General features: G+C 44.7%; 1 protein-coding gene across 1 annotated transcript in view; it reads left to right on the forward strand.

Moving 5' to 3' along the window:
* Positions 1–18228, forward strand: part of LOC138492569 (serotransferrin-2-like) — a 545198-nt gene that overhangs the window by 470237 nt on the left and 56733 nt on the right. The window contains exon 14 of the mRNA XM_069619822.1: positions 9292–9374. Coding sequence (XP_069475923.1) covers positions 9292–9374 — 83 coding nt within the window. The remainder of the gene's footprint in view (positions 1–9291; positions 9375–18228) is intronic.

An 18228-nucleotide genomic window follows, 5' to 3' on the forward strand; every position in this document is an offset into this window, starting at 1 on the left:
GTAGCTCTGCAGATAGTGGATTTCCCTCGTTGGCACTTATTTGAGATGACCTTCGAGTTTGCAGCAGTTTTGCATTCATTTTTTCTAGATCTTTTTTCACTTGATCCACAATCCCAACTGAATTTCTTCTTTCTCCTGAATTTAGATTATTTTGTGGTAGCGTCGTTGGTAGCGTCGTTAGTGTAGAGCTTTCCATCCATTCATTAGGTGGTGACCACATCACCCTAGTACCCTCCGTTTTCTCTAGCGCAGTAAGGTGTTCTTTTGTGTTTAGTTTGGCAAGGGAACCCCTTGTATCTTGTAGTGATTTGATCAATTGCTCATCTCCTTTGCTTGTGGTTGCTGTCATTTCTATTTTGTCTAACTCTGGTTTATGCATCTCAGCTACCTTTGTCCAAGCCAATAGTTTTAGCGATGAACTCGATTTTAAATGCTCAACCTTGGCTGCCGCTCTTTGTATCTTCATTAGGCTTATGTTCTTATCTTGAGTCAATTGGGCTGGGTCTCGTATTGGGTCCTCAGGCCTATGCCCGAGGTGAGGGGTATTGGGAGATGACTGGTCACTCAGAACCTGGTGTATCATAGCAGTGCAGACTTCAGCACTCTTTGTTCCTAATTGGGTTCCCTCAGATTCGCTGTTCCTTCCCTGTGCCTCGACCACCTGCATCTCTTTTTCCATTTCCATGGTTGCTCTGGGTTTTTTTCCGTGCAATTCTGGGGATCCGATGTACTTTGCCCCTTGCCTCTCCCTGCAGTTCTCAGATAGAACCTCTTTTTCAGTCTCAGGCTCATCTTTGGTTTCCTTCTCGATAGCCTCGTCCCGCTCTTGGTCTTCGTCACTTTCAGAGCCACTTCCTAGATCGAGAGTATCCATCGAGTCATTAGTGGTTCCTTCCCTTCTCAGCCACACCATTCCCATATGTTCATGAGAGCCGGTAGACCTGGGTGCCTCAGTGCTGGAGTACTGCTGCTGCCCAGTGTTGACGTTGTTGGATGCCATCCTGGGGCCGTTAACTTGGGGAGTGACGCTCTTACTAACCATAGTAGCGGCTACATGGGCATTAGAAGAGGCGAAGGACTGATTAAGAGCTCTCTCCATGTCAATAGGATTTCCTATGGTAATGGACGTCGCATTCAGCCCTCGCTTAGCTTAAGCACGTGTATTAGCTTTATTCGTAGTCCCCCTCATTGCTGCTGACATTATCGGACAGTTCTATTCTTAAAGCGACCAGCAAGCACCAGATGAGACTTACAGTACTTGTTTTGTACCACGCTGCACAAGCTTTTATCAAGGACCTTTTGGCAATGTTGATTGGACTTACCTTTGGCTCCAGTTCGGGATCAAAGAGGGAATACCTCCGCAGTCTCCCGTTCCCTAGTCTCTAGTCGAGCTGTCAGCGCCAAACAGCCGCACAACAGCCAACGCCCTCCACCCCTACCGGGCTCAACGCCGCGAGGGTGAAAGCGGATGCTTTTTCAGTGTGTTTTGGGTCACGTGACTCCTCACGTGAGCAGCAACAAGGCTCCGCCCCCTCCTGGGAACGAAGCAACACGCTGCCGGTGTCTAGAACGGCTGATGGTGTAAATTTTCGCCGTGCAGCTTCTATTTCATGGGTCTCTGGTGGACAAGCAAAGTCCTCAGCACAGGCAGCACAGACAACGCTCCGCTCGCCTGAAAGCAGATGCTTTTTCAGTGTGTTTTGGGTCACGTGACTCCTCACGTGAGCAGCAACAAGGCTCCGCCCCCTCCTGGGAACGAAGCAACACGCTGCCGGTGTCTAGAACAGCTGATGGTGTAAATTTCGCCGTGCAGCTTCTATTTCATGGGTCTCTGGTGGACAAGCAAAGTCCTCAGCACAGGCACAACAGACAATGCACCGCTCGCCTGAAAGCGGATGCTTTTTCAGTGTGTTTTGGGTCACGTGACTCCTCACGTGAGCAGCAACAAGGCTCCGCCCCCTCCTGGGAACGAAGCAACACGCTGCCGGTGTCTAGAACAGCTGATGGTGTAAATTTTCGCCGTGCAGCTTCTATTTCATGGGTCTCTGGTGGACAAGCAAAGTCCTCAGCACAGGCAGCACAGACAACACTCCGCTCGCCTGAAAGCAGATGCTTTTTCAGTGTGTTTTGGGTCACGTGACTCCTCACGTGAGCAGCAACAAGGCTCCGCCCCCTCCTGGGAACAAAGCAACACGCTGCCGGTGTCTAGAACAGCTGATGGTGTAAATTTCGCCGTGCAGCTTCTATTTCATGGGTCTCTGGTGGACAAGCAAAGTCCTCAGCACAGGCACAACAGACAATGCACCGCTCGCCTGAAAGCGGATGCTTTTTCAGTGTGTTTTGGGTCACGTGACTCCTCACGTGAGCAGCAACAAGGCTCCGCCCCCTCCTGGGAACGAAGCAACATGCTGCCGGTGTCTAGAACAGCTGATGGTGTAAATTTCGCCGTGCAGCTTCTATTTCATGGGTCTCTGGTGGACAAGCAAAGTCCTCAGCACAGGCAGCACAGACAACGCCAGAAGAGCATTTATGAATGTAAAAGACTTCCAGGTGATATCTCAGGATAATAGTGATCACAAGCTTCTATTGATCACCTGGGAAGTATCCCTGCCAAGATCTCAAGTCGATTACTAGCATTTTAAACGGGAGGTTACTGGGTGAAGAAATAGGTTCAGATGGTTAGAAACATTGTTGGTTAAATTAAACACCTGCATAACAAACAATGCTCCTAGATCTAAAACACATACATTAACGAACAAGGATGATTATGTGGCTGTCCTTAGTTTGTTTGTAGAATGTGCCCGAAGAGGTTCCTGACCTGTATTTAAACATGAACATGTTTTTGATATAGAGGTTAGAAAAAAGAAAAATCAGTTAAACAAAAACTTGAGTGCACTTGTCCATTTAGATTTTTCCTCTAGGTCAACTGTTGAGAGGTTATTGAGTTTCGATGTTCCAGCAGGATGGGGAAAACATGTTGCGAACAGTAGCCTCGAAGAGTAGTGCACAAATATGGTCTCTATTGCAATTTGGGAATAGTGAGCTTCAGTTACCTTTGTATACTAACCCGACACAAGAGCAAGTATGGGCACACTAATTTATAAAACGATATGCCTCTTTGATCCAGTTAGATCATCTGTGGACACAAGATTGGGATACAAATGACTCTCTAGACTTTGACCAGGATGATATTATAATTCAAAACAAAGTACATCTACAGCCCCAAGGCCAGATGACCTTACTAACCTCATGTTAAACACCCATCCAGAGGCATGGTCTAAGATTCTGTTGACTATCCTTAACCAGCTCCTGCAGTCTAAAAAAAAACCACAGTCCTGCAAATAATATGTGATTATACCGTTATTTAAGAAGTGCTACAGAAAAGCCCCTCAGAATTATTGGTCAATAGCCCTTCTAGACATGCCGGGGGAAAATGTGTGTGCATGCTTATTACTCAGAGATCTAATGCTCTGAGTTAAGCGGATAGCACGTTTTGATAGATATCAATCAGGGTATGTTCCTGGTATGGGAACATCAATACATCTTTTGGCATTAACCCTCATAAAAAAAGAGTATGTTAGTCAGGCCAGCCAGTTTATATGGGTTCTATTGATTGTAAGCTTGTGTTTGACTAGGTACCAAGAGATATGCTATTCCAAAAAATGAAAGCTCTGGCATGCCCGGCGTACATTCAATCATTCATCTTTCAGTTCTACTCAGGAACATCAATACAAGTTAGGTTTAACCAACAAGGTCTCTTTACGGAATCAATCTCTACACAGAGAGGATTAAAGCAAGGGTGTATTCTCACCCCTGCCCTTTTTAACTTGTTCATAAATGACATTGGAGAATACTTGGGGAAGGTTAATTCTTGCCCCCCCAAGCCCCCGCTATTAGGGAAGTTCCCCTATATCGTGGTTCCCATATGCAGACGATCTTGTCCTTCTTGACAAGACGCCCATAGGCCTTCAAATATTATTATTTGCCTCGGAGCATTATGCAAATTAAAATCACTTAATTATTTATGTGGACAAGTCAAACATTGAAAGAAAGCTCCAAAAGAGACCTGTAGTAAATAGATTTTTATATAAAAACCCATTATTGGTTCTTAATGAATATAGATATCTGGGCATGAATACTAATAATAACATTCAAAAAGCTCCACACAGAGCAGACATTAGGCAAAAACAGAGATAGCAGACGCCCTGGCTCTGATTATTCACAGGAAATATGGGAACTTCTCATGTTTTCCTGTAATTATGTTTTATAAACGAAAGGTGTTACCTACATACATTTACGGAGCTGAGACCAAAATGGTTGAGTGTATGCTGAATTGGAATAGAATGGAGGGCTTGTAGTGGAAGAAAGTTTTGTCTCTTCCGGCAAGCCTACCGATTCAAACTATACGATCATGAGTAAATGGAGGGCCTTGACTATGTTTAGGATATACATTTTAAATCAGCATAAAATGAATTTAATAATTCCAATAATTGCTCATTTGTTGGAAGATCAGTTTGATCGGTCTTTGCACACCTGGAAGAGAGATTGTTTGGACACATTGTCTGCAGCAGACATCACATTAGTTTTATTGTTAACAAATCTTGAACATGCAAAGAACAAATGAAGGTTTTATGGCTGGAGGTCAGCATGGGAGGAATGTAGTGCGTACAAGATGTTTAAAAACTACCATTTTGAAATGAAACTGCTGCACCAAATTCCTTTATTTTTATCAAAATGTCCATGCCTGAAATATAGAGCATGGTTTTAAAGATTTTGTTTTAATTTATGGCTGACTAGGAAGATTCTAGGTTCACGGTAAAGTTGTCTATGGATCGAAGAATGTGCCATTTTTGCCAGAACCAAAAAGAAGTCGAGACACTGAGACACATTGTTTCCTGCCCAGAACGGCTAGCACAAAAGAAAACAGTTTTTACAACATTGTTTTAAGCATTATAGATGTTTAACTGAGGATACTTTAGGGGTGATGATTTTTTACCAGACAGCACATTTCTGTGATTTTAGCAGTAATAAAGCTTTTATCATTGCTAGAAATTTTATTAACTAAACCAGTTTGAGGGAAATGGTTTTGTTTATGAATTGTTTAGTTTGTGCTTGAGGAAAAATGGGAAAACGCCCATGTTTTTTATTAACTTTGTGAAAAATGTCTATTGAAACATTTCTATATGTAAAATTGTTTTTAAAGAATTCCTTTGCTAATTATGTAAATATGTATTGAAAGGTTGATATGTTTTTCAGCCATAACAATAACATATTTAAAAAAAAAAAGATATGTACCACTTTGTGGCAAAGCCAAGAGGCTAACCAGGAGAAGCCAGGAGAGCGTGAAACTGTACATAAAGCCAAGAGGCCGACAAGGAGAAGCTAAGTGAATGGGAATATGTACACAGGAGCAAATACAGAAGAACCTGTGTGGGCTGAAGAGCCTGGGTTCCTAGTTCTGCGACCTGTGATGGGTGGACTGTGTGGTCTGACAACTGTGCCTACACCAGGGAACCCTCAATTGGGAAAGCCAAAGACATTGTGAAACAAACCAAGAAGGAGCATTGTAAGTGAACTGTTAATGCAATCCAGAAGGAGGTTCAAGTTCACCTGGAGTTGTGTTGAACATTGAAAGACTGAAGCTAAGTATAAGTTGCTACGTTGAAGTCTTGGGGAAGGGAACCCCAAGGCTTGATGAACTGTAATGCTGTCTTGAGAACAAAGCCCTCAAAACCCCTTTCTTTGGAACTGTGTTATCTTGCACTTGGGGAAGGGAACCCCGAGGTTTGTGTGGAACTGTATTGCTTTGACCTTGGGGAAGGGCACCCCAAGGATTTGCTGAGCTGTTTGAACTTGGGAAACGTAATCGCGAGATATGTTTGGAACTTTCTTGAACATGGGGGAGAGGAGCTGAAAAGAAGCTAGGAGCTGGAACAGACTCAGAACTTTGTGTTGATCAACATTTATTTTAGTATTGACATCCCTACACATTGTTTAGTTTTAGTTGTTAGGGCTGGGATAGGTTTTGAACACACCAAGACTTTTAAGTTGAACATTTTGACTTGCTCGCCTTAGTTATGTTCAGGTAGAGAAATTCCACCTTAGCATAGGGCAAGTTAGGCCTTCAACCATCCTGACACTTGATTTAATAAACCATTTTTATTTTGAACTTTGAATCTGTTGCCTGTGTCTTGCTTCATGATGCCATCAAATATGTTTAATACCGAGGATATATGAACTATAGAAACAACATCATATTCCGCCACCACCAAACTCACAACAACAGTACCCTAATTTCAAATGGGTTCACCAATGTAACCAAACCATGACCGATTACAGAATGAATCCCTAAAATTGCTGAATTATGAAATTACATCTAAAAAATGTTTTTTGTTTTTTTTACAATTGATGTTGTGAAGGCCTCATGAAGTAAGACACAGACAACAGATTCATTCTTCTAAATAAAATTGTTTATTTTTCTTAAATGTCAGGATGAAATAAGGCCTATTTTGCCCTATGCTAAGGTGGGATTTTCTTACCTAAAGAAACTAAGGATAGTCTGTGTCATTAAGTTCAACTCAAAAGTCTGTCTGTGTCCAAAACCTATACTTGCCTTCGCATCTAAAGGTATACAATGTGTAGGGATGCCAGCAACAAAGGAAACAGTGTTCCAAATAAAGTTCAGAGCTTCTTCCAGCTCCTGTCTTTCTTTCCAGCTTTCCCTTCCCCAAGTTCAAAACAGTCCCAAAAGGTCTTGGGTTCCCTTCCCTAAGAGTTCAACACAGTTCACAAAGTCTCGAGTTCCCTTCCCCAAGAGTTCAACACAGTTCACAAAGTCTCGGGGTTCCCTCCCCCAAGAGTTCAGCTCTTCCAGCTTCAAAACTACAATCAGTTCAAATCTCTTGGCTTTCAAAAACAGTTCCAGTTCAACTTCGTAATCATCCAGGCTTTTCACTAGTTCACACAGATTGCTGTTTTCCGTATTCACTTCAGCAATTTGTTATACAATACAGCTTCTGTATCTTGGCTTTCCTTTGCTCTTTCCAAGAAGGGGTCACTCGGTCTAGGCGCAGTTGTCAGACCACACAGTCCACCAATTACAGGTCACGCAACCGATAACCCTTGCCACTTTTTAAAACTCTTTTATTCTTCAGGCTTTCCGGCCAACACAGGATTTTTCTCTCTGAACTTGTGTCATTAGTCAACATTCAATTCTGATTCTCCTTGGCAGACTCTTTCTTTGCCACAATGTGTTTTCACACAACTCACTCTGTGGTGTTCATCCTTTTTCTACCACCTCGCTTTCACTTGGTTCATAAGTGCTCATCACCTGCTGTTCTCAAATGCTCATCACTTGCTTTTCACGTTGTTCCTAAGTGCTCATCACTTGGGTTTCACCTTTTTCATAAGTGCTCATCACTTGCTTTTCACTCGTCTTATATTTTCACATGCTTTTCATATCTTTCCTTCGGTTCGGTAGTCAATAATACTTGTTGCACTCTTAAAAGTACTGAAAATACTATTCAGCTTGTTCGGCATTCAAGAACCTTCAACTTGGTCTCCATAACCAACTAGCAGATTTCAGTTAGTTCTGCATTTATATGTCTGCTTCCTGCCACTGCAGCGCCCCGGTATGAGTTTTCCCTTCCTTACACTCACTGGTATTCGGCAGCTCCTTTGGACGTCTTTTTCTCCTTTCTGGCTGCCTTTTGCTCCACTTTTGCTTTTTGGGAACACCAGCAGCCAGAGCTCGCCGGCTTCGAAGTTTGCTGGCGCGGCCTGCTGCACTCTGGAGACGTCAGTGTCCCGCAGCTATGGCTTTGGACACACGGCAAAGGGGGCTGCATATGTCTCGGCCATCTTGCGGCCTGCTCGGGCCCCGGCGTTTTTTACCCTTCTGCTGCACATGGCGTCCTTCCTGCCAGTCCCTCTCCAGCCTGCTCCATGTCTGCCAGCCGCGTCCATCCCTCCAGGTGGGTTTCTCTCTCTGTTTCCTGGACAGTCTCACATTGTATGCCCCTGGGGCCTGTTAACGGGTAGCAGTGGCAAGCACTTTTCCTCACTTCCCTGAGCATAGTTTAATCTATTTGCCGGAAATGCCTGGCTATTGCAATGGTGCTCCTCCACAGTCCTCTTTCTCGTCTCAGTGTCAAAGTGGTGTGAATGAATGGCAGTGTGCATAACTCCCAGTTGCTTCCTCCTCGCCCCAGTCTTAAAGGGAAATAGCTGTGGGATAGTTTGTGTGTAAGAAAGAGTTAAGGACTGAATGGAAGGATGCATAACTCCCAGCTGTTTCTTCCTTATGTTAGTATGGGTCTGCTTTTTTTCTGTATTAACAAGAGGAGGCTGATGTGTGTTTAACCTGCCCAAATACGGAGGTATCCTCCTAGTTGATCTCTTCCTGGTCCCAGTGTAATAATAGCATTTCCAAGGGTCATTTTGAAAAGAAGGAAATTGGAAGGGTTGACAGTAACCTATAAAGGGTTCTGGGGGTCAAGGTTCATTGTGAAAAGTGAATGGGGGCTACCATGTCTCACCGGTTCTATGTCATATCATAGACAGTCATTTTTATGACTGTTGTTTTTACGAATATATTTTGCAGACCAAAGTCATTGAAATGTTTACTTTTTATTTTTGAGGGAGTTCCACCTCCAATCTCTCCTCCCCCACCTATTTTTAAGTGTTCGGGACCCCTGCCTCCCCTTATCGGCCCCCCTAAATTTCGATGACTTTTTTCAGCAAAGTGTATTTGTTCAAAAATCAGGTGGAAAAAACGACTGTCGATGAAACCACATTGTACTCTCTCACCCAAGGACATCCCCCTTCCACTTCCCAAGTCTCCTCTACCCAGGTGATCCTCCCTCGCATCTACCTCCAGGGTTGGGATCCAAAAGCAATGGCCTTTCCCTGGCCACCTGAGCAGAGGATGTCGGTGGAAAAGGAAGTGAGGACGCCCTCAGCTTCCTCACATAGTATAGTGGTCATGATTTTGTAACATTATTTTTGTGATTCCATGCATTTTCTTTTTGTTAAGAGCATAACCAATATTATTCATTAAATTCATTCATGAGCAATAACTGTGTGCAAAACACAATTTGGCCCCTTTTGTGAAGTGAATCTTTTCACCATATGTTGCACTATGAATTGTGCATTTCAGTAATTAATTAAAAAAACTTAAAATGAAAAATGTTCTTCGGTATAAAGTTCTATGTATTGAAACATACCATGTATATGAGAATTGCCTGGCAAAAAAGTTCAGTGGAATGCTCTCTTTTCTTTTCCATCCCACAGGTGTCTAGTCGGAGATGCTGAAGGACGTAGCTTTGGAGATGTTGCGTTCCTGGAACACTACTCACTGCTTAAGAACATTGAGAGTGAGGAGCCCTTTCACACGTACCACTGCCTATCAATCACTTGGCCCCAATGAATCAACTTAAAACTCCCACTGCCTTACTTTCCCACCAGTTTATGTAATGTTATTAATGTACCAATAGTAACAGCATTGATACTAATACCAGGTTTTGATATAGTGCTTCATACTGGATTCCTCTTGCTTCCATGTGCTGCACTGATAGCAGTTAGTGACTTCACATTGCACCACCTTCAGGTACCTAAGTCTAATTTCCCAACGCGGCACCACCAGGACACCGTATGACAAATATAATTGAAACAAATCAGTTTCCTCAAAACATATATTTAACAAAAAGGGGCGGGAGGAAGAAATTCCTGTGGCATTGAGGCCAAGACCAAGAACACTCTGTAAACCTGCACACACACACAGGGTTTTCACCCACATGTGGTCTTTTTAAAACAAAAAGAAAGTCTAACTAGAATGAACTTCACTCATAATATGTCTAGCGTGATTGATAATTGTCTAGCGTGATTGATAATTGTCTAGCGTGATTGATAATTGGGTGCTTTGCGCGCCCCTTGCCTGGGCAGGAAGGGGCTGGACTTTGTGGAGGCTGAATATCAAGCCTACAGCAGCAGTTTGCAACTTCTGTAGCAGCTGTGGCTGGGGCTCTGCCAGTACAGTATCATAGGTGAAAATAAACAAGGCACATCTGTAGGGATATCACTGGGATGTAGGAACATTTAGTTAAATCAGAAAGAAATCTAATATAAATGACCAAAGAATGTCTTCTCATGTCACTGTTGCAGCTTCCAATACCGCGACTACCCATCCGTCGCACTCCCTGATCCATCATGGCATCTTACCTCTCACTTCATCGCTGCCCAGCCCATTCATATGCACTGATCCATCAGTGCAACTCACCTATCCCTCTCACTTCCTCTCTACCCAGCCCATTCATATACACTAATCCATCAGTGCAACTCACCTATCCCTCTCACTTCATCTGTACCCAGCCCATTCATATACCCAGATCCATCAGGTCAACTCACCTATCCCTCTCACTTCATCTGTACCCAGCCCATTCATATAACCAGATCCATCAGGTCAACTCACCCATCCCTCTCACTTCATCTCTACCCAGCCCATTCATATACACTGATCCATCAGGGAAACTCACCTATCCCTCTAACTTCATCTCTACCCAGCCCATTCATATACACTGATCCATCAGGGCAACTCACCTATCCCTCTCACCTCATCTCTACCCAGCCCATTCATATACCCAGATCCATCAGGTCAACTCACCTATCCCTATCACTTCATCTCTACCCAGCCCATTCATATAACCAGATCCATCAGGTCAACTCACCTATCCCTCTCACTTCATCTCTACCCAGCTCATTCATATACACTTAACCATCAGGGCAACTCACCTATCCCTCTCACCTCATCTCTACCCTGCCTATTCATATACCCAGATCCATCAGGTCAACTCACCTATCCCTCTCACTTCATCTCTACCCAGCCCATTCATATAACCAGATCCATCAGGTCAACTCACCTATCCCTCTCACTTCATCTCTACCCAGCTCATTCATATACACTTAACCATCAGGGCAACTCACCTATCCCTCTCACTTCATCTCTACCCAGCCCATTCATATACACTGATCCATCAGGGGATCTCACCTATCCCTCTCATTTCATCTCTGCCCAGCCCATTCATATAACCAGATCCATCATGGCAACTCACCTATCCCTCTCACTTCATCTCTACCCAGCCCATTCATATACCCTGATCCATCATGGCATTTCACCTATCCCTCTTACTTCATCTCTACCCAGCCCATTCATATACACTGATCCATCAGGGGATCTCACCTATCCCTCTCATTTCATCTCTGCCCAGCCCATTCATATAACCAGATCCATCATGGCAACTCACCTATCCCTCTCACTTCATCTCTACCCAGCCCATTCATATACTCTGATCCATCAGGGAAACTCACCTATCCTTCTCATTTCATCTCTAGCCAGCCCATGCATATACCCTGATCCATCATGGCATCTCACCTATCCCTCTTACTTCATCTCTACCCAGCCCATTCATATACACTGATCCATCAGGGGATCTCACCTATCCCTCTCATTTCATCTCTGCCCAGCCCATTCATATAACCAGATCCATCATGGCAACTCACCTATCCCTCTCACTTCATCTCTACCCAGCCCATTCATATAACCAGATCCATCATGGCATCTCACCTATCCCTCTCAATTCATCTATACCCAGCCCATTCATATAACCAGATCCATCAGGGCAACTCACCTATCCCCCTCACTTCATCTCTACCCTGCATATTCATATACCCAGATCCATCAGGGCAACTCACCTATCCCTCTCGATTCATCTATACCCAGCCCATTCATATACCCTGATCCATCAGGGCAACTCACCTATCCCTCTTACTTCATCTCTACTCAGCCCATTCATATAATCCGATCCATCATGGCAACTCACCTATCCCTCTCACTTCATCTCTACCCAGCTCATTCATATACACTTATCCATCAGGGCAACTCACCTATCCCTCTCACTTCATCTCTACCCAGCCTATTCATATACCCAGATCGATCATGGCATCTCACCTATCCCTCTCACTTCATCTCTACCCAGCCCACTCATATAACCAGATACATCAGGGCATCTCACCTATCCCTCTCACTTCATCTCTACCCAGCCCATTCATATAACCGGATCCATCATGGCAACTCACCTATCCCTCTCACTTCATCTCTACCCAGCCTATTCATATACCCAGATCCATCATTGCATCTCACCTATCCCTCTCACTTCATCTCTACCCAGCCCATTCATATACACTGATCCATCAGGGCAACTCACCTATCCCTCTCACTTCATCTCTACCCAGCCCATTCATATTCACTGATCCATCAGGGGATCTCACCTATCCCTCTCACTTAATCTCTACCCAGCCTATTCATATACCCAGATCCCTCAGGGGATCTCACCTATCCCTCTCACTTAATCTCTACCCAGCCCATTCATATACATTGATCCGTTAGGGGATCTCATCTATCCCTCTCACTCCATCTCTACCCAGCCCATTCATATACACTGATCCATCAGGGAAACTCACCGATCCATCTCACGTCATCTCTACCCAGCCCATTCATATACACTGATCCATCAGGGCATGTCACCTATCCCTCTCACTTCATCTCCAGCCAGTCCATTCATGTAACCAGATCCATCATGGCATCTCACCTATCCCTCTCACTTCATCTCTACCCAGCCCATTCATATAACCAGATCCATCAGGGCAATTCACCTATCCCTCTCACTTCATCTCTACCCAGCCCATTCATATACCCAGATCCATCAGGGCAACTCACCTATCCCTCTCAATTCATCTATACCCAGCCCATTCATATACCCTGATCCATCAGGGCAACTCACCTATCCCTCTCACGTAATCTCTACTCAGCCCATTCATATAATCCGATCCATCAGGGCAACTCACCTATCCCTCTCACTTCATCTCTACCCAGCCCATTCATATACTCTGATCCATCAGGGAAACTCACCTATCCTTCTCATTTCATCTCTACCCAGCCCATTCATATACCCTGATCCATCATGGCATCTCACCTATCCCTCTTACTTCATCTCTACCCAGCCCATTCATATAACTAGATCCATCATGGCATCTCACCTATCCCCATCACGTCATCTCTACCCAGCCCATTTATATACACTGATCCATCAGGGCAACTCACCTATCCCTCTCACTTCATCTCTACCCAGCCAATTCATATACACTGATCCATCATGGCATCTCACCTATCCCTCTCACTACATCTCTACCCAGCCCATTCATATACACTGATCCATCAGGGCAACTCACCTATCCCTCTCACTTCCTCTCTACCCAGCCCATTGATATACTCTGATCCATCAGGGAAACTCACCTATCCTTCTCATTTCATCTCTACCTAGCCCATCCATATACCCTGATCCATCATGGCATCTCACCTATCCCTCTCACTTCATCTCTACCCAGCCCATTCATATACTCTGATCCATCAGGGAAACCCACCTATCCTTCTCATTTCATCTCTACCCAGCCCATTCATATAACCAGATCCATTATGGCATTTCACCTATCCCTCTTACTTCATCTCTACCCAGCCCATTCATATACACTGATCCATCAGGGGATCTCACCTATCCCTCTCATTTCATCTCTGCCCAGCCCATTCATATAACCAGATCCATTATGGCAACTCACCTATCCCTCTCACTTCATCTCTACCCAGCCCATTCATATACTCTGATCCATCAGGGAAACTCACCTATCCTTCTCATTTCATCTCTAGCCAGCCCATGCATATACCCTGATCCATCATGGCATCTCACCTATCCCTCTTACTTCATCTCTACCCAGCCCATTCATATACACTGAACCATCAGGAGATCTCACCTATCCCTCTCATTTCATCTCTGCTCAGCCCATTCATATAAAAAGATCCATCATGGCAACTCACCTATCCCTCTCACTTCATCTCTACCCAGCCCATTCATATAACCAGATCCATCATGGCATCTCACCTATCCCTCTCAATTCATCCATACACAGCCCATTCATATAACCAGATCCATCAGGGCAACTCACCTATCCCCCTCACTTCATCTCTACCCTGCATATTCATATACCCAGATCCATCAGGGCAACTCACCTATCCCTCTCGATTCATCTATACCCAGCCCATTCATATACCCTGATCCATCAGGGCAACTCACCTATCCCTCTTACTTCATCTCTACTCAGCCCATTCATATAATCCGATCCATCATGGCAACTCACCTATCCCTCTCACTTCATCTCTACCCAGCCCATTCATATACTCTGATCCATCAGGGAAACTCACCTTTCCTTCTCATTTCATCTCTAGCCAGCCCATGCATATACCCTGATCCATCATGACATCTCACCTATCCCTCTTACTTCATCTCTACCCAGCCCATTCATATACACTGATCCATCAGGGGATCTAACCTATCCCTCTCATTTCATCTCTGCCCAGCCCATTCTTATAACCAGATCCATCATGGCAACTCACCTATCCCTCTCACTTCATCTCTACCCAGCCCATTCATATAACCAGATCCATCATGGCATCTCACCTATCCCTCTCAATTCATCTATACCCAGCCCATTCATATAACCATATCCATCACGGCAACTCACCTATCCCCCTCACTTCATCTCTACCCTGCATATTCATATACCAGATCCATCAGGGCAACTCACCTATCCCTCTCACTTCATCTCTACCCAGCCCATTCATATACTCTGATCCATCAGGGAAACTCAGCTATCCCTCTCACTTCATCTCTACCCAGCCCATTCATATACTCTGATCCATCAGGGAAACTCACCTATCCTTCTCATTTCATCTCTACCCAGCCCATTCATATACCCTGATCCATCATGGCATCTCACCTGTCCCTCTTACTTCATCTCTACCAAGCCCATTCATATACTCTGATCCATCAGGGAAACTCACCTATCCCTCTCACTTCATCTCTACCCAGCCCATTCATATACACTGATCCATCATGGCATCTCACATATCCCTCTCACTTCATCTCTACCCAGCCCATTCATATAACCAGATCCATCATGGCAACTCACCTATCCCTCTCACTTCATCTCTACCCAACCCATTCATATAACCAGATCCATCATGGCATCTCACCTACCCTTCTCACTTCATCTCTACCCAGCCCATTCATATAATCTGATCCATCAGGGCAACTCACCTATCCATCTCACTTCATCTCTACCCAGCCCATTCATATACCCAGATCCATCAGGGCAACTCACCTATTCCCCTCACTTCATCTCTACCCTGCATATTCATATACCCAGATCCATCAGGGAAACTCACCTATCCCTCTCAATTCATCTATACCCAGCCCATTCATATACCCTGATCCATCAGGGCAACTCACCTATCCCTTCTCACTTCATCTCTATCCAGTCTATTCATATAACCAGATCCATCGTGGCATCTCACCTATCCCTCTCACGTCATCTCTACCCTGCCTATTCATACACCCAGATCCAACAGGGCAACTCACCTATCCCTCTCACGTCATCTCTACCCAGCCCATTCATATAACCAGATCCATCGTACCATATCACCTATCCCTCTCACTTCATCTCTACCCAGCCCATTCATATACACTGATCCATCAGGGAAACTCACCGATCCATCTCACGTCATCTCTACCCAGCCCATTCATATACACTGATCCATCAGGGCATGTCACCTATCCCTCTCACTTCATCTCTACCCAGTCCATTCATGTAACCAGATCCATCATGGCATCTCACCTATCTCTCTCACTTCATCTCTACCCAGCCCATTCATATAACCAGATCCATCAGGGCAATTCACCTATCCCTCTCACTTCATCTCTACCCAGCCCATTCATATACCCAGATCCATCAGGGCAACTCACCTATCCCTCTCAATTCATCTATACCCAGCCCATTCATATACCCTGATCCATCAGGGAAACTCACCTATCCCTCTCACTTAATCTCTACTCAGCCCATTCATATAATCCGATCCATCAGGGCAACTCACCTATCCCTCTCACTTCATCTCTACCCAGCCCATTCATATACTCTGATCCATCAGGGAAACTCACCTATCCTTCTCATTTCATCTCTACCCAGCCCATTCATATACCCTGATCCATCATGGCATCTCACCTATCCCTCTTACTTCATCTCTACCCAGCCCATTCATATAACTAGATCCATCATGGCATCTCACCTATCCCCATCACGTCATCTCTACCCAGCCCATTTATATACACTGATCCATCAGGGCAACTCACCTATCCCTCTCACTTCATCTCTACCCAGCCAATTCATATACACTGATCCATCATGGCATCTCACCTATCCCTCTCACTACATCTCTACCCAGCCCATTCATACACACTGATCCATCAGGGCAACTCACCTATCCCTCTCACTTCATCTCTACCTAGCCCATTGATATACTCTGATCCATCAGGGAAACTCACCTATCCTTCTCACTTCATCTCTACCCAGCCCATCCATATACCCTGATCCATCATGGCATCTCACCTATCCCTCTCACTTCATCTCTACCCAGCCCATTTATATACTCTGATCCATCAGGGAAACTCACCTATCCTTCTCATTTCATCTCTACCCAGCCCATTCATATAACCAGATCCATTATGGCATTTCACCTATCCCTCTTACTTCATCTCTACCCAGCCCATTCATATACACTGATCCATCAGGGGATCTCACCTATCCCTCTCATTTCATCTCTGCCCAGCCCATTCATATAACCAGATCCATTATGGCAACTCACCTATCCCTCTCACTTCATCTCTACCCAGCCCATTCACATACTCTGATCCATCAGGGAAACTCACCTATCCTTCTCATTTAATCTCTAGCCAGCCCATGCATATACCCTGATCCATCATGGCATCTCACCTATCCCTCTTACTTCATCTCTACCCAGCCCATTCATATACACTGATCCATCAGGGGATCTCACTTATCCCTCTCATTTCATCTCTGCCCAGCCCATTCATATAACCAGATCCATCATGGCAACTCACCTATCCCTCTCACTTCATCTCTACCCAGCCCATTCATATAACCAGATCCATCATGGCATCTCACCTATCCCTCTCAATTCATCCATACCTAGCCTATTCATATAACCAGATCCATCAGGGCAACTCACCTATCCCCCTCACTTCATCTCTACCCTGCATATTCATATACCCAGATCCATCAGGGCAACTCACCTATCCCTCTCGATTCATCTATACCCAGCCCATTCATATACCCTGATCCATCAGGGCAACTCACCTATCCCTCTTACTTCATCTCTACTCAGCCCATTCATATAATCCGATCCATCATGGCAACTCACCTATCCCTCTCACTTCATCTCTACCCAGCCCATGCATATACCCTGATCCATCATGACATCTCACCTATCCCTCTTACTTCATCTCTACCCAGCCCATTCATATACACTGATCCATCAGGGGATCTAACCTATCCCTCTCATTTCATCTCTGCCCAGCCCATTCCTATAACCAGATCCATCATGGCAACTCACCTATCCCTCTCACTTCATCTCTACCCAGCCCATTCATATAACCAGATCCATCATGGCATCTCACCTATCCCTCTCAATTCATCTATACCCAGCCCATTCATATAACCATATCCATCACGGCAACTCACCTATCCGCCTCACTTCATCTCTACCCTGCATATTCATATACCAGATCCATCAGGGCAACTCACCTATCCCTCTCGATTCATCTATACCCAGCCCATTCATATACCCTGATCCATCAGGGCAACTCACCTATCCCTCTTACTTCATCTCTACTCAGCCCATTCATATAATCCGATCCATCAGGGCAACTCACCTATCCCTCTCACTTCATCTCTACCCAGCCCATTCATATATTCTGATCCATCAGGGAAACTCACCTATCCTCATTTCATCTCTACCCAGCCCATTCATATACCCTGATCCATCATGGCATCTCACCTATCCCTCTTACTTCATCTCTACCCAGCCCATTCATATAACTAGATCCATCATGGCATCTCACCTATCCCTCTCACTTCATCTCTACCCAGCCCATTCATATACACTGATCCATCAAGGCAACTCAGCTATCCCTCTCACTTCATCTCTACCCAGCCCATTCATATACTCTGATCCATCAGGGAAACTCACCTATCCTTCTCATTTCATCT

The sequence above is a fragment of the Ambystoma mexicanum genome, chromosome 10, assembly GCF_040938575.1.
Source record: "Ambystoma mexicanum isolate Mex_15411 chromosome 10, UKY_AmexF1_1, whole genome shotgun sequence".
Classification (NCBI taxonomy): Eukaryota; Metazoa; Chordata; class Amphibia; order Caudata; family Ambystomatidae; genus Ambystoma; species Ambystoma mexicanum.